Raw genomic sequence first — 21,538 nt, 5'->3', positions numbered from 1 at the left:
GTCCCCGAGAGCCCCACCCAGGCCCGCCCCCACCCGCCATTGGTGAGCCTGGCGTCTACGTCAGTGCTGCGCGCCCTCGGCGGAGGCGGAGAAAGAACACGACAGCTCTGAGCGGAAGTGCGGCTGAGCCGGTTTCCGGGGCCGCTGGTGTGACGTGTCCCGCGCTTGGCGCAGCAGGAAGCGGCGGCGATCGCGGCCTGAGTTCCCGGCGCCTGGCCCGGCTCCTCTCCCGCTGCCGCCATGCTCGACTTCTTCACCATTTTCTCCAAGGGCGGGCTTGTGCTCTGGTGCTTCCAGGGCGTGAGCGACTCATGCACCGGGCCCGTTAATGCGTTGATTCGTTCTGTGCTGCTGCAGGTATCGCTCCCCGCGGGATCAGAACTCTGGGCTCGGCCCCCTGATCCGGTCCATAGCCTCGTCAACTGATCCCACACCTCCCTCCCACCCTCTCCGCCTATCCCAAACTGGCCACTCACTCGTTGCCAGGACTCCATTTCTCTCTCCCGCCCCCATCGGACCATCCCGCAACTTTGCGACGCCCCCCTCCCCCTCCGTTTCTGGGACTCTAGCCGAATTCCGGCGCTTCTTGAGATTTCCCATAGTTCCCTCCATTTACCCTCCGCCTCCCCGCCCCCCCCCAGCAGCTTGATTTTCTGTTGTTTCGAAGGCTGGGTGTGATAATGGAAAAACGCCTCTAAAAATAGTGTACAGCTGCTAGTAAATGTGATTGTATCGTTAGGTCCCTTCTGGCTTCCCCGTGTCTTGCCTTCCCTCTAACCTCTTTTCCCCTTCCCCCAACTTGGTGCCTCCTCCTCTCCCTGATGGGATGCTAGAGAGCAAGGTCCAAGCATCCTCTTGTCCTGGGGACAAGTCTGTCTTTAAGGGAACTGTTTTTTTCCCAAAAGTAATCCTTGAAGGGCCCAAGTCTGGGTTTTCTGGGTAGTCTGAAGTTGAGACATACTTTTTTTTTTCCCCCAGGAAAGGGGAGGTAACAACTCCTTCACCCATGAGGCACTCACACTCAAGTATAAACTGGACAACCAATTTGAGCTGGTGTTTGTGGTAAGTGGGGGTATTTAAGAGGGACAGCATTTACACTTTCAACATAATCCTGATTATTAAGAAAACCCTAATTAATTGCACCCAGTGTATATGATGAAGTAACTGAGAAGACAGAGAGAGGGTGGAGGGGGAAAGGGAAGATGCTCCTGAGCCCAGTCAAAGAGCCTGGCTGCCCCTCAGGTCAGGGAAACCTGCCAGGCCGCTGAGCCAGTCTCAGGAGGCCTGGGTTGAGTTGGCTCGTAAGCAGATCTGTTGGTTCTGTTTCTCTCCCTGAACAGGTTGGTTTTCAGAAGATCCTAACACTGACGTATGTAGACAAATTGATAGATGATGTGCACCGGCTGTTTCGGGACAAGTACCGCACAGAGATCCAACAGCAAAGTGCTTTAAGTCTATTGAATGGCACTTTTGATTTCCAAAATGACTTCCTGCGGCTCCTTCGGTGAGAGACCACCCCTTTGCAAAATCGATTTCCATGACCTGATGAGCTCCCTTCTTTCCTGAGGGTGGTTCAAGGGTAGTAAATTGTATTGAAACACACTCCTGAATTTGCTGCCCAGTTCTGATTGACCTGTTGGTATGAGGGCCCTTTTTCTGGACTTTGATCATTCCCTTCTTTCTAGTGAAGCAGAGGAAAGCAGTAAGATCCGTGCTCCCACTACCATGAAGAAATTTGAAGATTCAGAAAAGGCCAAGAAACCTGTGAGGTCCATGATTGAGACACGGGGTGAAAAGCCCAAGGAAAAAGCAAAGAACAGCAAAAAAAAGGGGGCCAAGAAGGAGAGTGAGTTTGAGCTCCTTGGACATACAGGGGCATGAAAAGTTAACATGGCAGTAAGGACTGAAGTTGTTCCGTCTTTCCCTTTGTCATTGCTTGTCTCCCTTGCTCAGTGCCCATCACCCTATCATCCCCAGGCCTTGTCATCCCCAAGATGTTTGCTCCTAGTTTCCTCTTAATAATTTGGGTTTGGAAGACTATTTCCCATTGTTGGAATTTGGTCGTTTTTCTCCAGTGACTTTTCTCCTAACAGGTTCTGATGGCCTTTTGGCTACCAGCAAACCAGTTCCTGCCGAAAAGTCAGGTCTCCCAGTGGGGCCTGAGAATGGGGTAGAACTTTCCAAAGAGGAGCTAATACGCAGGAAGCGAGAGGAGTTCATACAGAAGCATGGGAGAGGTCTGGAGAAGTCCAGGTGAGGGCATTCTAACTTTCACCATAAATACCGTTATCTAGCTATGTTGGGGGCAAGAGAGCTCGTCTCTGGCTCTTGGGTGGATGTTTCCTCTCCTACTTCACTGTAACCCTTTGTGCTGTAACCCTTTGCAGCAAGTCCACGAAATCAGATGCTCCAAAGGAGAAGGGCAAAAAAGCACCCCGTGTGTGGGCACTGGGTGGCTGTGCTAACAAGGAAGTCTTGGATTATAGCACTCCCACCACCAATGGAGCCCCTGAGGTTGCCCCACCTGAGGACATCAGCTTGGTAAGAGGCAACGGGCCAGTGAGAGTTACCATTAATAAGACATTGGGGAGGAGATAGAGATTAGGAGGGCAGTACCTTTGGTTTCTATGAATGAAGGGGTGGGTCACATTTGGAGTTTTCCAAATCAGAGATGGAGGAATGAGGACAGGGTAAATCCTGGGCTTCTTTACCCCCAGCCCTCAGTGTTCTGATCCCATCTTGTTTCTTTCCCTGTACCCTCCAGATTCGAGGGACTGGGCCTGGAGGGCAGCTTCAGGATCTGGACTGCAGCAGCTCAGATGATGAAGTGGCTGCTCAAAACACCAAACCTAGGTAGGGGAATTTCAGGTGCTGGGTGGTATGGGTGGCTCCAGAACGGATGAGACTTGACTCCTGCCCACTGGCTTTATATGTATCTATGATCTCCTGTGCCTGCAGTGCTACCAAGGGGACTCTGGGTGGCATGTTTGGGATGCTGAAGGGCCTTGTGGGGTCCAAGAGCTTGAGTCGTGAAGACATGGAGTCTGTGCTAGATAAGATGCGTGATCATCTCATTGGTAAGTTCTGAGGAATAGGGGCATTCACGTTTATGGGATAGGGGTGGTGGAGAGAACCACCTAGAGTTCTCATCTGTACCATAGGGTTGTTTACTGTTGACATGGCACTCACACACCTGTCCCTGTCTCTCCAGCTAAGAATGTGGCAGCAGACATTGCAGTCCAGCTCTGTGAATCTGTGGCCAACAAGCTGGAAGGGAAGGTGATGGGGACATTCAGCAGTAAGTATATCCCTAAACCAGAAAGTGCTTAAGGCATGATGTGTACCAGGAAGTTAGTGCACTGATCTCCATTCCTACTAGGTGTGTGGCTTTTGGCAAACTCCTTCACCTCTAAACATCTGTTGCGTAACTTTAGTTCTCAGAACTAAATGAGTTAACGCTTGTAAAGTGCTTGGAACACTGTCACATGTGGTGTGGATTCCTGGGACAAGATCCTTGGATCCTCCAGATCCCAGTTCCCTTAGGTGTTGGGTGTTCCTGGGAGTGCATTCCTTGGGTTTCACAGATCCACCACCCCCTTTTAGCGGTGACGTCCACAGTAAAGCAAGCCCTACAAGAGTCCCTGGTGCAGATTCTGCAGCCACAGCGTCGTGTAGACATGCTCCGGGATATTATGGATGCCCAGCGTCATCAGCGCCCTTACGTGGTCACCTTCTGTGGCGTTAATGGAGTGGGGAAGTCTACCAATCTTGCCAAGGTCGGTACAGCTCCCCACCGGTCTCTGACGTCCTTTCTTCACTCTCCATGTCTTAGGGACTCTGGTTCTAAGGGATTGATTTGTTTGCTGCTTTTGCACAGATTTCCTTCTGGCTGTTAGAGAATGGCTTCAGTGTCCTCATCGCCGCCTGCGACACATTTCGTGCCGGGGCTGTGGAGCAGCTACGCACGCACACCCGGCGCCTGAGTGCCCTCCACCCCCCGGAGAAGCACGGCGGCCGCGCTATGGTGCAGTTGTTTGAAAAGGGCTACGGCAAAGATGCTGCGGGCATTGCCATGGAAGCGATCGCCTTTGGTATGGCATACAGGCAGGCGGGGGGCTGCTGTGGGCCCCTTTCCTCCTGGGCTTTCCCTGTGACTCGAAGAGGGTCAGGGTTCTCCTCCTACCAACTTACTGCTCAATAGCAAGTCAGGACGGAGAACTTGCCATGAGGAGAAGCTAACTGCGGGCAAAACTAGTATATTCCACCCAAGGAAACCTCTGTTTGCTCTCCTTTGTCCTGTTGCCGTATTTTCTTGAATGTTTTTGACGGCCAAGCACAGAGTAGGTTTTTGCTCACACTACCTTATAACCAGATCCGAAGCCCAAGAAAGTAAACACCTAGGCTTTTAATATAGCCAGGTTACCACTTCTTGAGAGAAAGGTGGGATGAGCAGGACAGTCTAGAAAGTTTTGAGTTGACCACTTTTTTTCTCTCTAGCACGTAACCAAGGCTTTGATGTGGTGCTGGTGGACACAGCTGGCCGCATGCAAGACAATGCCCCTCTGATGACCGCCCTGGCTAAGCTCATTACTGTCAACACACCCGACTTGGTGCTGTTTGTGGGGGAGGCCTTAGTAGGCAATGAGGCCGTGGACCAGCTGGTGAGGGCTAGGGCCTCCTCCTTTTTCCAGCCTCAGCTTTGGCCAGCTGGGTACTTCTTGTACTTATACCATGTTTCTCCCTTACAGGTCAAGTTCAATAGAGCCTTGGCTGACCATTCCATGGCTCAAACACCCCGGCTCATTGATGGCATTGTCCTCACCAAATTTGATACCATTGATGACAAGGTAAATACGATGGTACAGGACAGAGCAAGATGGAGAGGGGCATCCTTCATGGGCGAGCTGATGCTCTAGGGATATGTTGTTGCCTCCAAAGCTTCTTGTTCCTGAGGGGATGTAAAGAAGTGGCCTTGAGGTGACTGTGTATCCCCTTTCTCCATTTCAGGTGGGAGCTGCTATTTCTATGACCTACATCACAAGCAAACCCATCGTCTTTGTGGGCACTGGCCAGACCTACTGTGACCTACGCAGTCTCAATGCTAAGGCTGTGGTGGCTGCCCTCATGAAGGCTTAACGTGGCTCTTGCCCAAAACCAAATCACTGCTTCCCCCCAAAGCCCCTCTTCCTGTATCAAGAATGTGCTTTAGAGTATGTGAGCAACTTCTCTTCAGTGTAGTACAGAGGCAGAGTGAGGAGAGGTCTAGGGGCTTGTAGCTCCCCCTGCCCCACTCCCTGGCAGCCCAGCCTCCACCTGCAAGGAGGGCCTAATCATGTTACAGTCCACTGCCCATCACCCCCTTCCCTGACAGTCCTCCCCTCCTCCTCAGGCATTCCCTTCACTCTTGCCTACACGCTCAGTCTCATTACAGCTTTGACCAACGGTTGGAAGATCCAACACCGGAGCTTTGCTAATTCACATGGTCACAGGGATGTGTGAGCACAATGAGCAGTCGAGAGACTTCCAGAGCCAGCTCTGGCTTCTCCGTTGGATACATAGCTTTCAGGTTCCTGGGGCCAGGAGGATACCCCCCCCACACTGTGGCAGTGTATGGCCTGTTCTTAATTGCTGCTAATTCTGATGATGACCCCATCCCCACTGTTTCCTCAAAGCATCAGCTAGGCCAGAGTGATTTGTTACAAATGAACGAAAGGAGTTCCTGCTTCCCTCAAAAATAAAGGGAGCTGAGCTGCAGTGTTGCACTGGGCTTCTCAGCCTTCCAACTCTTCCCTGCTCCCAGAATCCAGATGTAAGCTTTGCATGTTCCCCCTCTGGGAGAGAACCAACTGTCAGAAGGGTATACAAGTTGCCCCTCTCCCCCACTCCACTCTTCACCTGAGCGGATCCTGGCTTTTCCTCATCCTCCTCTCTACAGTGCCTGGTAGACAAGTGCTACATTGAAGAATACAAACCTCTTGTTAAGACTTGTCCTGTAGCTTGGTATTACAGATGTGCTATTAGTGCAATAAGGTGAAGGCTGTCTGCCCAGAGAAATACATAATTTATATAAGAAAATAAATTTCATAAGTAAATTGCCTTTTATGTCTCGGAGTTATTTTATGTAGGATTCAAAACTAAGATCCCACATCACACTAACTATGGTTCTAGGCCTTATGGTAAGAAGGGAAACAAAGCAGGAACTGATAATGAATGGTTGTCCAGAGAATGAGATCACCCACTTCAGTGTGAAAGAACACAACTTTTAAGTTACAAAAACTAGGCTCATTTAGTGCCTTTGCAGGTTTTCTAAAGGGACTCTAAAAGTAGAGCCAGGGCCCTGGGAAGTAAATGAACAAGCTTTTAATACAGCTCAGTTATGTAAAATACTGTACACTGTAAAAGGTCTAGAAAACTAGAGCTTCAAGTCATGTTTTAAAAAAGCCATTAAGCTTAATTGAAAAACCAGGTATAGAGTACAAAACCGCAACAAGGGCCCCGGTGACCCCACGGCATCTAGCTCCCAAGTCCTTCATGCAGGGCTGGGGCCACAGTCAGTGGTGGTGTCGCACTGATCTGGTGTGTGGACACACGCGTGTCCAGCGCAGGGGTGGGGGCAGCACTGGGCCCCGTTGTCACCTGGGGATTCGTGAACTGGAAGAGGCCACAGAAGATCAAGAACCAGTGGGCATGAAGGACTGAGCTGGAACACCTCCCTACTCCCAACTCTACCCCCAACCTTCAACCTCTGGGTTTTGGTACTTCCACGGAGCAGTGCTGGGTTCTTATAAGTTTACTTGTTAAATACTCTCCACAGTCGGGCCTGACACCTTGGTCTAATGCTGATGATCTCTCCAGCCCCTCTCATGTTCTACAGTCTGTGGAGAGAAAGAAAGAATAAGATGCAGTCTCACAGAAACACGTGTACGTCCGAAGCTGCAGAATTTAAGTCAAACTTAACCCTTCAGGAGGTACGAAATCACAGATACTAGAAATCTTGTGACAGACTCGATAGGAAAATACAGAATCCTTAGCAAGTAGGAGTCCTTGTTCTCCGAGGTACTAATAAACAAATCCCAGAAAAACATTTTCTGCCAACAAAACGGACAAACAGTAGAATAGGAAACAGTATACCTCTTATTTCACTGTGTGCCGCCGAGGAGCCGTTTAGCTGACCTTCTCTCACCATCCCTGCAAAACAGAATACACGTTAGTATCAGATAGTAGACCGGAAAGCCAAAACTCTTAATAGTAGAAAGAAAACCAACCAACCAAAGGGTAATGAAATAACACGGTCTAAGAAGGATGGCATTATTTAGTAATGAAGACATCCCAGATGAGAAGATAAGGAGGTGGGGAGAATGAACTGGGTTAGTCTTCAGATAACAGGGAAGCGGTAAGGTCCCCGAGTGCACTAACACTGTTTGTAAATAAAACATTAAGTGGGCAAAGTGTGCCTGCTGTCCCTAACTCATCTAAAAGGCCAAATTTTGGTAAAAATCCAGGGACGGAGACGGGGAGCAGCGTACAAGTGAGCAAACTGAACCAAGGAGAAGAGTGAAAAGTAGCAGATGCTCTTACAACACAAAATGAGTTCAATCCGTGCTGCCCAATATGGTGTCGTTCGCCACATGTGGCTTAAATAGTTTCACATTAAAAATCTGTTCCCCAGTCACACTAACCACAGCCACATGTGGCATTTGGTTATGGTACTGGACAGGGAAGATAATACTTCTGTCATTGCAGAAAGTTCTCTTGGACAGTCCTGGGATAGATAATGGCATAGGAAAAAGTTTAAAACTGAACACATGGATGAAAATAGTCATCAGAAATATGAGCAATTAGAGTATAAATAAAGACAGCACAGCACTCATACATACAAATAGGTATTGGTATTCCCCCTCTTGGAAAGAACTTTAGCAATAGTTATCAACCACTAAAATATTCATGCCTTTTGACCTAGTAATTATACTGAGAACCCCTGAAGGAAATTACTGGCAAAAGGAAAAACGGTAGGGATGAAGATAAAATTCATTGCCAACAGTACTTAGAAAAAACAAGAAAAAAATTAGACATTGCCTAACAGGGGAAAAACTGGGTAAACTAACATCCACACTGGATTATTACACAGTCATTAAAACTAGTAGTTATGAAGACCAGCCATGTGGGAAAATAAATGAGATGTACCACTGAATAAAAAAAGTAACATGACTATGTATACTTTGTTCACAACTATGAAAAAATGCATAGGAAAAATTGTTAATTGGAAATATACTAAAATAATTGCTTGTATTACAATAATGAATTCTAAAAATTATTTTTCCTTTTCCCATTACTTGATTTTTCTGAAATATATACACTAAAACCTAAAGAATCTTTTGAATCCGAGCAACTTTCTCTATGCAAAATCAAGTACACAGCAAGTATGCCAGGAGCCTAGCAAATGTTCAGGGTTAAACAACAGCAGAAGACCTCTTAACCTCTAACTTTAACTAGTATGTATCTACAGAGACTCAAATCATAACCAAGGATGGAGGATAAGCTTGAAATGTTTTTAACCTAAAACTGCTCTGCTAGATTTCAAATCACAAACTCGGCTGACCACTCTAATAAAGCCCCCTGGCCATACTGAAAATCCTTCATTTTTAAAAGTTCAGAATACCCAATTGGAAAGATAGATAACGCTGGGAAAAACCACTTTGGGAAGAAGCCCATGCAGCTAATAAAAGAATCTGTGCCATCCTATAATACTTCTGATGATTTTTGTCAAGAAAAGATTTCGTTTAACAGGAACAGCTGTCCAGGAGGATTTTGTTATTGTTTTTAATTTTAGCATCTTTTCTGGGTAGATCTCAGAATGCAGATCAAAAGAAATATGCAGAGCTTGGTAGGTACCTCTTGTTTAATGACAACAGAACATGCACAATTGGAAAAGCCTACTGAAAGTCTTAAGTGTGGGCCAGCAGCAGAAGAATCTGAAACACAGCAGGCCAGCAGGAAATGCATCCCCAAGAAAGAAGAGCAAATTGTTTTCACAAAAGAGACAAAAAGGGTTGTCTTTTGAAAGTGTTTTCTAAAAACCATAAAAATCCTAGAAAAGAACACCTAACCTCTTTGACATTGGCCGTAACAACTTTTTTCTAGATATGTCTCCTGAGGCAAGGGAAACAAAAGCAAAAATAAGATATTGGGACTACATCAAAAAATAAAAGGCTTCTGTATGGGGTGCCTGGGTGGCTCAGTCAGTGAAGCGTCTGCCTTCGGCTCAGGTCATGATCCCAGGACCCTGGGATCGAGCCCCTCATTGGGCTCCCTGCTCAGCTGGGAGTCTGCTTTTCCCTCTGCCTGCAGCTCCCTCTGCCTGCCACTCCTCCTGTTTGTGCTGTCAAATAAATAAATAAAATCTTAAAAAAAAAAAAAAAAAGCTTCTGCACAGTGAAAGGAACAATCAGCAAAACTGAAAGGCAACCTACTGAATGGGAGAAGATATTTGCAAATGATGTATCTGATAAAGGGTTAGTATCCAAAATATATAAAGAACTTAGAAAACTCAATACCCCAAAAACAAATAATCCAATTAAAAAATGGGCAGAAGACATGGACATTTCTCCAAAGATGATAGATGGCCAACAGATATATGAAAAGATGTTCATCATCACTTGCCATCAGGGAAATGCAAATCAAAACTACAATATCACCTCACACCTGTCTGAATGGTTAAAATCAACAACATAAGAAACAAGAGTTGGTGGTGAGGATGTGGAGAAAAAGGAACCCTCATGCACTGTTGGTGGGAATGCAAATTGGTGCAGCCACTGTGGAAAATAGTATGGAGGTTCCTCAAAAAGTTAGAAACAGAACTACCTTATGATCCAGCAATCAGATTACTGGGTATTTACCCAAAGGATACAAAAACACTAATTCACAGGGAATATGCACCCCTATACTTATAGCAGCATTATTTACGATAGCCAAGATACGGAAGCAGCCCAAGTATCCATCTACTGATGAATGGATAAAGAAGTGGTGTACACACACACACACACACACACACACGAGTATTATTCAGCCATAAAAAAGATTGAAATCTTGCCATTTGCAATGACATGGATACAGCTAGAGAGTATAATGTTAAGCAAGATAAGTCAGAGAAGGACAAACATCATATGATCTCATGTGTAATTTAAGAAACAAAACAAAGGGGGGGAAAAGAGAGACACAAATCAAGAAAGAGATCTTAACTATAGAGAACTAACTGATGGTGACCAGATGGGAGGTGGGTGAGGGGACGGGTGAAATAGATGATGGGGATTAAGGAGGGCACATGTGATGAGCACCGGGTGATGTATGGAAGTGTTGAACTGCTATATTGTACATCTGAAACTAACAACATTGTATGTTAACTAACTGGAATTAAAATAAAAAACATTAAAAAAGGGGGTTTTCTAAAGTCTTCTGGAGAAAGGGCTGACATAGTTTTTAGTGTTCATTTGTGGTGATACATTTTACAAATCTGGTTCCATTTTGATGGATAGCCACTGATAATAAGAGCTTGTGGAATTTCTCACTACAGGAGAATTCCACTTAAAGCTATCTGATTCAGAAAATAAATCAAGGAATAATACTAGGTTTAGGAAAAGTTCTCTCTATATTAAATTACTGTACTTTATTAGGCCCCCTAAGATGCATTCAGATTGACAATGCAAATACATATTAACATACAACTTTTCAAGAATATATACTACATACAACAGCAAAGTTTTAAAAAGCATTCTTCAATTTAGCTGATACCAACAAGTTCTGCATTTTCTAAGGTTATTGGGAACTTGCCTGGAGCCATTAATAAACTGAACTTCTATACCCATTTGGCTTAGTTAGAACCCGGAGGTAAAATGACAAATGAGTGGTACCTCTAGCCTCTATCTTTTTTTTTTTTTTTAAGATTTTATTTATTTATTTGACAGAGAGCAAGACAGCGAGAGAGGGAACACAAGCAAGGGGAGTGCAAGAGGGAGAAGCAGGCTTCCCGCGGAGCAGGGAGCCCGATGCAGGGCTCGATCCCGGGACCCTGGGATCATGACCTGAGCCGAAGGCATACGCTTAACGACTGAGTCACCCAGGCGCCTCTCCAGCCTCTATCTTTAATACCACCATAACAGTTTTCAAATAGTACTTTTAAAAATTCTGTTCTACTTGTAAAGATAATGCATAATTACTGTCAAAAATGCTAGCACAGAAACAAAATACTAAAAAAACAAAAAACCTTACATCCTACCACAGAAAGATAACCACAGTTAATTCAGTAAACATCATTCCAGATATTTCCATGCATACAGAAACAAAAACAGAATACATCTACAATTCTGTATGAATGGGATGGACCGTGGTGGCGTTTTACAACCTGGTGTTCTTTACTCACATATTATGTCTTGATTTCTTTTCGGGCAACAAAATTTTCCCTCTTATGGCTTCATTGTGTTTCATCAATTACATAAATGCCGATGTATTTATAAAATCTCCTATTAACTGGAATAGTTTAGGTTGCTTCCAATTTTTTTGCAATTATAAACAAAAATGACTATATTCCCACACCTGTATCTCTATGCAATTGTGTAGTATAATTGTGCAATTGTCCAATTATCTCCTTAGGAGAAATTTCTAAGATAACTATTGTATCAAGTGGGATTTCTGGATCAAAGGTTTTTAAATTTTGAACATATTCCAAACTTCCCCTTCAGAAGAGCTGTACTAACTTTACCTTCCCACCATCATTACATGAATATATTTTTTTCCTCACAGCTTTAGCCAAAACTGAGCAATCTATCATTCTTTTCAATATTGAAATCTATATTTTAATTGCATTTCACTGATAACTAGTGAGGCTGAATATTTTTTCATTCTTCCTACTTCTGTAATGAACTGCTGGAATATGCCTTTGTCCACTTTCCTACTATCCAAATGGCATTTTAGTCTAACCTGAAGATTGACCAAGATCTCCCTTCATAATATGGTTGGGATTATATTCCTCATGTTGGTAATGATTTTACTCATCACAAATACATAAAAGGTCGAAGAGCTATTGCTCTCAGTCTCAAAATGCACCTTACCTGATCTACCCCTCGTGGAGATCTCACATGTCAGTCGCTTGAAATATTCTGGGAGATCAGCATATTCATTTCCATAGGAGATGACCTTAATTCCTTTGTCCAGCATGTTTTCTCGAAGCTTCTTGAACTCATCCACATCTCCTCTCCGAACCAGCATGAAATGTTCTAAGTCAGATTTATGCTTCACAGCCTCCAGAAAAAGGGCTTGGAAAGTGGTGTCATCCACAGTCCAGCCACATCCCAGGAAAAGAAATGACTTGTTTTCATAGAGTTTCTGAATCTCTCTCTTGCAGGAAAAGAAACAACACGTTAATGACACTGTGAAGACACACATAAGGCCTGTCTGAAACAAAAAAGTCAACAGGGTCATAACTACAACATTTAGCAGACTGTGATGACCAATTAACCAAAATTTAAGAGGGTATGTATATTCATTCCAAGAAGGAGTCTGATCTTATTGTTTATGCCTACCACTTGGTGACTGGTCTAAAATTGTACCTTTACCTGGCATGCTACTGCTCTCTATTCAGGCTTTCACTGGGTAGGCAGTGGTCTACTTGCTATACGGTTTGTCAGATCTGTGTGTCCAGAGGCCATAAGGCATTGAAAAGTTTTCAATACATCTTACTCTTCCCATTTTCTAAATCATATTTTCCTTTTTTGCTTTACAAACTGAACCATAGATCACCACAGAAGATAATTCCATCACCAGATTTCTTAAACAAACAAAATCTATGACACTTACTACATCAATGTGTATATGTACATTATACCTATATGTATATACCTATAGGTACATATACAAACACTGGAAATGATTCTGCTTAAGGGATCACTCAATGTCAAAGATGGATGCAATTAAAACACATGTCAGGAAAAGTATAGGTGAAAAAAAGTCCCTTATGCTTTAGAAAGTATCACATTTTTCCTGGTCTTTCTTTTGCTGCATCATATAAAGATACTATCATTCTAAGTGACCTAGTCCTGAAAACAGCCAGTATACACTGTTCTCAGAGTTGGGGGCTGGTGAATTTTCCCCACATATCCCTGGCCAGAGAGTACTTTACACATATGTATGAACAAGTCTAAAACTTGTATCTCAAAAAAGCAACAAGCTTTCTCACAAAGCTTTATCATCCTCCCTAAAATTTTTAAAATTCTTTGCACTGAGCAATAAGCGATAATTCAATATAAGCCCATCACCATTCACAAAGTTCTCTTTAGAATGTATGTTCTAAGAGTGACTAGTCAGTAAAAAGGTGCATGTATTATTATTGGCATAGAGAGGGTTTAATACTATAATAAACCAAACAATGAAGAAGGATAATAATGTAATCTTTGTATGCAGGGATGATGCCGATGACAGAGTGCCATCTGCTGGCTGTCAATCAAGAACAAAGTAAAAACCTCCGGCTTGATACCTGAAGAGACGTTCTACATTTCCTAAGCTAGCATGCACAACCACAAGCTAAGAAGCACAGAAAGAATGTTTCAACTTCCAATTTTAACTCATGGGGAAAATGTTACCCTGTGAAGACCGATTGTATATTTAGAGGTTTCCCAGGAAGGCTTTCTTGAGATCAGCAAGATCAGCACCACTCACCATAACTTCAGTGTTCCTGAGCACATTCTGATACCCAGCTGGATGGAGGACAATGCCACTAGGATTGGTGTAGACCCCATGGATGTGTAAGACGCTCAGCTTCCGCTTCTCCTGAGCCCACTCTAGAACCTGTATAACACAAATATAGCTCAACCAAGCTGGCAGGGCTGAGCATTTGCTTAAAGGTCCCCATGGGCATGAGGCTGTTTTGACGGACCAGGCTGCTGGCATAACTCTTTATGATACCGTAGGGCTAGAATGTAAAACCTAGTGTGGGCTCAGTTTCCATTCCAGGCATGGCTGTTAGGACTGATGGCAGCATGCCTGGTGATTTCTCTTCGAAAGTAACCATCAAAAACTAGAAGTTGTGTGTCGTCACTTGCAGAAATGCTAGAGCTCTTACCACTGGTGATACACATGACAGCCATGGATGACTGTCTCAGTAATGATCTCCAAAGTATCACACCTCCTTGTCTCCAGGCCCTGTGTAGTCCCTCTTCACACTTATTCCAGGCTTGGCCATTGGCTTGCTTCAGTCAACAGGGCATTAGCAAACATGATGCAAGCAGCAGCTTGAAAAATTTCTCTCATTTCTCTTTTGCTGCTTCTGGAAGCCGGCACCATGTAAGAAGCCTCGGCTAGCCTGCTAGAGATGCGTGGCCCAGCCAACTGCCCATACCAACAGACACGGAAGCAGGGCCATCTGACAGCACCCCGTCTTGGTTGAGCCCCCAGATGACTGCAGCCATGTGGGTAACCAGCAAAACCAGCAGAACTGCCCCATTTCTAAGCCCAGCTCAAATCGCTCACTCACATTATCATGCGCAAATAAAATGTTTGAAGCCTCAAAGCTTCAGGGTGGTTTTTTGTGCAGTGGATAAGCAGTAGAAGAATCACTTCAGTCCCCTGAGCTACCTAAAAGGCTACCAATGAAGAACAATCACTTAGATGACAATGGTAACGAGAGCTACCTGGATGCCACCGTTCCATTTTCTCAAGGACTTGAGAAAGCATAATTTCATTCTCATAACATTCTAGAGAAATAAGGTATGGGTTAGGGAAAATAGTGTAGAGGCACAGAGAGGCTGAACGTGAATATCACTAGGCCGCATTCTGACCACCAGTCAGTCAATGGCTTTAAAGCACTAGATTTCAATACCGCCCTCTTGTGGACTAAAACTGCAAAGCGAATCTTAAAGTTCCAGGATGAAAATGCGAGAGAAAAGAGCAAGTCTGAGAGAAACCCTTAACTTTCAAAAGGCCCTTATGCTTCTTTTGCTGGTCATAATCTTAGAAGATTATATCAGAAACATCACACAAGCTGCTTCTTGCCGTTAATTTTTGAATTTCAAAAAAAAAAAAAAAAAATTTTTTTGAATTTCATTCAATCATCTATGAATTCAAAAAAAGTATCTCCTGAGCACCTGCTACGTGCCAAGTACCATCTTAGACATCAGGCTAAGAAGGGCTGACATGGCATCTGCGCAAATGGAGTTGCTGTTTCCACGGGATAAACAGCAAGAAAACAAACCGAGATAAAAACTGAAAGTTACAGTGAGCGCCATGAAAGACATGGGCAAAAAAATAAGGACCGGCCCCTTCAAAACACAGAAGGGCAGGTCAGAGAGGTCCTCTCAGAGGTCATACTTAAGCTGAGACTTACAGGCAAAGAAGGAGCTTACCATACCAAGCATGGGGGTAGCGGGTGGAAAACATGCCAGCCAGAGCCAACCGGTCTTCACGGCACCATTTCTTTACATTTGATTTGTTTAAAACCTGACCGCAAGCTCAGCAAAATCACAAGAGCGGTACTGTGACACTAAACGCCAGCGAGTGAGTCAGTTTTCTATCCAAATTCTATTTATCTGGGCTCTAGGCTGGACACAAAGGCAGGTGCCTTGGAAAACAAAGTGGAGAAGGAAAATTGCAAAAATATAAAGCAGGACAAATGAGACTTGGTGGCATTTTACAACCTGTTTTTTTTTTCTTCTTCAATCATTGTCTCTGACACCAATCTCCTATTGGTGCTAAAGTTCAAATTACAAACTCAAGTGACCATTCTAATAAAAAAGCCTTATCTTGTTAGTTGACATAGATCAACATCTATAATTCAGTATTATGGTAAACGACTTAGGTATACATGGGCTGTATTTTAAAAAAAAAAACAACAACTCTCCTGAGGTTTCCACTGAACATTAACTTCAAGCCAGCTATCACTTGGCTTGAAAGTTGCTCTTCAGACATCATATAGTAGTTTTCATACATTTCTAATAGAGGCCATGAAGAATATATCCTAAGAAAGAACTCTAAATCAGTATTATGCTCATCTGGTATTAGCAAATGTTAAGATCTTACAGCTCAAATGACTTCCTATAACCTTGCTCTGAAATTGGGTGAAATTGTCAAAACTCACAGAACTGAACACTTTTAAGAGCTGTGCATTTTACTCTATTTTGATTTTATCTCAAAAATCAAAAAAATAAAAATCCAACTAGGGACAAGAATCTTCCTTTCTACCTCAACATAAATACCAGCAGTGTATAATATACCGAGAAAACAGCATTTCTGGTGAAGATACAACCCACGAGCCTGAAGAAGAAATTAATCCTTTACTTTTTACCTTTTTCTCATCAGTAAGGTCAAGGGATTCAAGTTGTTTTCCCTGATCTGCTGCATACAGTTCCAGGAGATTATCAAAATTTGTAGTTAATACCAGGGCTCCATTTTCCATCAGGTGGAGAACTGACTGAAGGAGCTGTTTTCCAGAATCTTCCATCTTTGACTCCAAATCATCAAATACTTCATATAAACAGTCCTTGAAAAATGTGGATCGAACATTACTAGTTCGCTGGGGAGGGATTGGAAAGAGAAAAATTAATTCCTCATGTTTGGGTAGGTCATTTGTTTTAATTACAATAATACAGCAAATTTTTGAAGGACATTATGTACTTAAAATAAGGATAAAATATTGTCTACCTCAGAGAGTTACAGTAAGAAAAACAGGACACATGCCATGTGCTGAAGCACAAAACCTAGCACATAGTAAGTGATCTGTACTATTATATCATATGCAAATAAGCATAAATTCTCTAAATAAGCATTTTTATATATTGAAGAAAATGGGCATGGTCGAGAGATATGAATTACTACCAGGACTAAAGAAAGGGGGTGGAAAAGCACAGTACCTACTACCCTAATTAGGCCTCAGGTAAGAAGACAATATTTTCTGTTAAACTTTCCTCACCCAGAGAATAACCACTAAAAGACAGCTATCTCTAAAATGTGGTTTAGTGTCTCTTTTTCTAATCCTGGGTGCTTTTTACAGATGTGTATAGATTTAGGAAAAATGGCTTATCTTCTCCCTGCATGTTTTTTCCCCTAGCATAATTCAGGAATTTGTTTACAGGTATGGTAGGAAAAACACTTAGTATATAACAAAGGTTATCAAAAATTTGCATTTTGCAATTGTTTTTTAAAAATACCAAACACTGGGGCGCCTGGGTGGCTCAGTCGTTAAGCATCTGCCTTCGGCTCAGGTCATGATCCCAGGGTCCTGGGATCGAGCCCCACATCGGGCTCCAGCCCTGCATCGGGCTCCCTGCTCCATGGGAAGCCTGCTTCTCCCTCTCCCACTGCCCCTGCTTGTGTTCCTTCTCTCGCTGTATCTCTGTCAAATAAATAAATAAAATCTTAAAAAAAAAAAAACAAAAAACCAAACACTAATCAGTTCTAAACAGACTTCCTCCTTTGATTTTTAATTTTTTTAAAGATTTTTTTTTTAATTTATTCATTTGAGAGAGAGAGAGAGCATGAGCAGAAGGGAGGGTCAGAGTGAGAGAGAGAAGCAGACTCCACCCTGAGCAGAGAGCCTGACACGGGGCTCGATCCCAGGACCCTGAGATCATGATCCGTGCTGAACGCAGATGCTTAACTGACTGAGTGACCCAGGTGGTGCCCCTCGCCCTTCTTTACATATGGGATTATCTGAATAAGAGCTTTCCCAGTTTCATTCTGACAGTATGTAAATATCTCGATGACTAATGAGGAAAAAGAATACAAACCTTAGGTAGGAAGGTGGCTTTATAACTTAAAAGACAAAGTGGCCCCAGGGACACAGGAATTTCAAATGGGAACATAACTATGTAATGTGCTGTAACAAATGTCTGATCCCTATCTTGTTCCTGCAAATACCAGGCCATTAGATAGTATCAGAGCAAGAATCAGTTCATAAAGGCCCCAGTATTTCCCAAACTCCAAGTAATTGCACTTAGCTGCTAGACACTTAGATACTGAGCTCCTTCTGTTTTTCCTCAAAGTAGTCCCCCTACCTTCCTGGTTTCCTTTGTGTATCCTTCGAATAGTGCAATGCTCAGAGGAAGATCTGATTCCATGGAACCACGTAAGCAGATTCATAAAATACACTTCTATTTGCCAAATTCTTTCCCTAATTTTTCAAAGTATTTTATAAAATTATCCAATCTTTAAATTATACCTACCAAAGAAATGGTAAATACTTAAACACTGGAAAACTAGAGCACAGAGGTGAAAAAGTCCCTCTATTTGGTGGTGACACACCCTGAAGTTTATCTGGTCTGTCAATCACTATTCCATGCAACATCTACCACCAGACAGGATTCTCCTTATACCCTGTGTCAGTGGGCTCAAAGATTCTCTTCTAGTGTTAAACAGATGGAATAGCCCATATTTACGTGGCTAAGAATGTGGGTCATGTTTTTCAACTTGTCCATTTTCATTACATAATGGCATAAATAATTACATCACATATTAGCAGCCATAGGCAACCAACTGGTGACTCGAACACTCAATCAGAATGAACAATCTGATCAGAAACAGTGAAGAATTTACAACCATACTTACTGAATTTCACCACATACATGAATTATCGAAAATATGATGCCCCTTTAATGTCTACTAAAATTACAACCCATTTACCCTACAGTCTTGCAATCCCATTTCTGGGAATATATCCCACAGATATACTACAAACAAATGAAACAACATAAACAAGATTATCACTGCTCTGTTATCTATAGTAGTAAAAGACTGGAAACAAGCCAAGTATCCGTGTGTAGGAGACTGAGATGGCCAAGAACCCATATAAAGGAGGCTAGCATGGAACAATCTCCAGGATATACAGTTAAGTAAAACAAACAAGGTGCCAAACACTAAATTTAGAATGCTACCTTTTGACATGAGGGATTAAAGAGGTAGTGAGATAGAATAAATCTAGTCCTATTTGCTTGTTTTGCAAAAAAGGAACACTGAAAGGATACTCAAAAAGCCAGTAAGAGTGGTGACCTATGGGGGAGGGGTGAGTTTGGGAAGAGGAGGTAGACAAAGACATGGTGGAAATGAGATGTCGCAATGTACGTAAACCTTTTTACATCATTTTGATTTCTGCAATGTGCACAAATAATACCTATTCAATAAAAGCAAAACTAAGCTTAAAATTAAACAAAAACTACAGTGATTTTAAGAACTTCCCTGTTGTGTTTTATATCTTCATTTTGCACTCTGATTCATACATAAACAGTTATACAACACCATATTCCAGTACCAGTTTAATCATTACACACACACATAAAAATACCTGAGTATACAATCAGGTAATCATGGGTGTGGAATATTTTCTTGCTTCTAAGGAAAGAAATACAAAAGGTTAAAGCCTGGGAATAAATGTTAAAAGTCACTTATTTTAGCTAACTATCTCTTAATTCTATTTCTTTAAGTTATTACATCTTGCATATCAACACAGAGAGGAAGGAAAGAGGCTTTTTGTAGCTGTGATTTCCTCAGACTTAAAATGAACATTTCTCTCTCTTGAAGCATGTGACCCTAGAACTAAATTTCCCACCAGTAGCCTAAGCAAAGACAAAGGAATGAAAACAAACAAAGGAGGTTCCACAGTCAAAAGGAAATGCCAAACTCCCACACAATTTTATGGACATTTTCTTAATCACTTAAAACAGTGAACTGAATCCAATGCTACATACCCTTAACTCTCATCTTTCTGATCCCCGATACAGTAAAAACAAAATCCGGACTCTTTCCCACCATGGTTATTAACAATTTATAGTGCACTTACTATGTGCCAAATACTTTATATACATTGTCTAACTTACTCTTCACGAGTTAAGTAGTATTAGCCCAGTTTTATAGGTGCAAAAATAGATCCTGAGAAGTTAAATGATTCTCGCAAGGTCCTAGTGCATTTAAATGGCGGAGTCTGATTCCGAAACCCAAGTTCTCTGCATTGAATGCACAATGTATCCCTACTAAAAGAAACTGGCTCAGTAGATAGGCCTATTAAATTAACACTGCCATATTACTGCTGTTAGAGTCTTAAAAAAAATAAAAATAAAAATAAAGGACAGTTTCAAACATATATAAAAAGAATATAAACCCCACTGTATACCCATCATCCTGTTTCAACCATTATCACACATGGCCAATCTTATTTAACCTAAATTCCCCTCCACCATATGCCTCCCACCTCTCCCCTTGAACAGAATTTTTCTGAAGCAATTCCCAAGCATCATATTTCATGCAGCTACTTCAACAGCTTCCTAAAAGGACCCCTCCCTTACATATAAAACAAAACGTAACTGTAATACCACCTATCACACCTAAAAGAAAAAATACTAATTCCTTATTATCAAATACTCAAGTGTTCAAATTTCCCTAAATGTATGGGTCTTTTTTTTTTTTTTTTTTAAAAAGCCTCTGGTTTGCCTGTATTTTTTTTCTTACATATCCTCTATTAAAGTGGGTTTTAAAACATGGCCCATGGACCCCATGGATCTCTAACATTCTTTAAGGAGTCTGCAAAGTAAAATTATTTTCATAACATTAAGGTAATTTGTGTCTTTCAAACTTTGCTGGTATGTGCACTGATGGTGCAAAAGCAATCGTGGGTAAAACTGCTGGTGACTTAGTGTGACTCAAGACAGTGGAACCAAGCTGTGCCCGTAATCACTGCATTCTTCATGACCAAAGACTTACAGTAAGAAAAAAAATTCCAGTGTCATTTAAGAATGTCCTTAATGAAGCAGTAAAACTTATTAATTGTATTAAATCTTGACCCTTGAGCACATGCCCTTTTAAAAGTCTGTGTGAAGAAAGAGGAAATATGCACAAAGCACTTCTGCTGCAGACTGAAGTATGATGGTTGTCTCCAGGCAAAACACTTGTGTGATTGAACTGTAAGCTCGACAATCCATTTTTTCATCAAACATTATTTTTACTTGAACAAATGACTGACAGACAAACTAGTCATTCAGATTTGGGCATTCTCGGGCATTTTCGCAAAAATAAATGAAGTGAGCCTGCCATTTTGAGGAAAACAACTCAGGACTGCTGCCTTGGTTGCCAATGACAAAAGTTGAGCTTTCAAGCAAAAACCAGAAATTAAAAAAAAATTAAATTCAATTTAGTTAACATATAGTGTATTATTAATTTCAGGGGTAGAATTTAGTGATTCATCAGTTGCATATAACACCCAGTGCTCATTCCATCAAGTGCCCTCCTCAATGTCCATCCCCTAGTTACCCCATCCCTCTGTAGCAACCCTAGAGTTAGGAGTCTCTTTTGGTCTCTTATGGTTTGTCTCCCTCTCTGTTTTTATCTTACTTTTCCTTCCCTTCCCCTGTGTTCATCTGGTTTGTTTCTTAAATTCCACATATGAGTGAAATCATATGGTATTTGTCTTTCTGACTTATTTCGCTTAGCATAATACCCTCAAGTTCCATCCACGTCATTGCAAATGGCAAGATTTCATTCTTTCTGATGGCTAATATTATATATATACATA

General features: G+C 42.3%; 2 protein-coding genes across 4 annotated transcripts in view; one reads left to right on the top strand and one right to left on the bottom strand.

Annotated features, from left to right (window-relative positions):
* Nucleotides 1-97: 97 nt before the first annotated feature.
* Nucleotides 98-6,096, top strand: SRPRA (SRP receptor subunit alpha). Its single transcript, XM_032426251.1, has 14 exons — nt 98-357; nt 979-1,062; nt 1,341-1,504; nt 1,686-1,846; nt 2,094-2,253; nt 2,388-2,541; nt 2,765-2,853; nt 2,959-3,077; nt 3,212-3,298; nt 3,604-3,776; nt 3,878-4,091; nt 4,498-4,661; nt 4,749-4,847; nt 5,008-6,096. Exons 1-14 carry the CDS (start codon nt 241-243, stop codon nt 5,134-5,136), a joined length of 1,914 nt encoding a protein of 637 aa, XP_032282142.1. The 5' UTR covers nt 98-240; the 3' UTR covers nt 5,137-6,096.
* Nucleotides 6,097-6,656: 560 nt separating this feature from the next.
* FAM118B (family with sequence similarity 118 member B) overlaps nt 6,657-21,538 on the bottom strand; it is a 46,476-nt gene continuing 31,594 nt past the window's right edge. For all 3 annotated transcript variants that reach the window (XM_032426253.1, XM_032426254.1, XM_032426252.1), the window contains exons 4-8: nt 16,328-16,555; nt 13,708-13,836; nt 12,105-12,390; nt 7,132-7,188; nt 6,657-6,875 (exon numbers count right to left, since the gene is read on the bottom strand). In XM_032426253.1, the coding sequence (XP_032282144.1) occupies nt 6,862-6,875; nt 7,132-7,188; nt 12,105-12,390; nt 13,708-13,836; nt 16,328-16,555 (714 nt within the window). In that variant the 3' untranslated portion in view covers nt 6,657-6,861. The remainder of the gene's footprint in view (nt 6,876-7,131; nt 7,189-12,104; nt 12,391-13,707; nt 13,837-16,327; nt 16,556-21,538) is intronic.

This window comes from Phoca vitulina, unplaced genomic scaffold (assembly GCF_004348235.1).
Source record: "Phoca vitulina isolate PV1807 unplaced genomic scaffold, GSC_HSeal_1.0 scaffold34, whole genome shotgun sequence".
NCBI lineage: Eukaryota > Metazoa > Chordata > Mammalia > Carnivora > Phocidae > Phoca > Phoca vitulina.
Note: the sequence above shows the minus strand (reverse complement) of the source record. Positions and strands in the feature narration are given on the sequence as shown.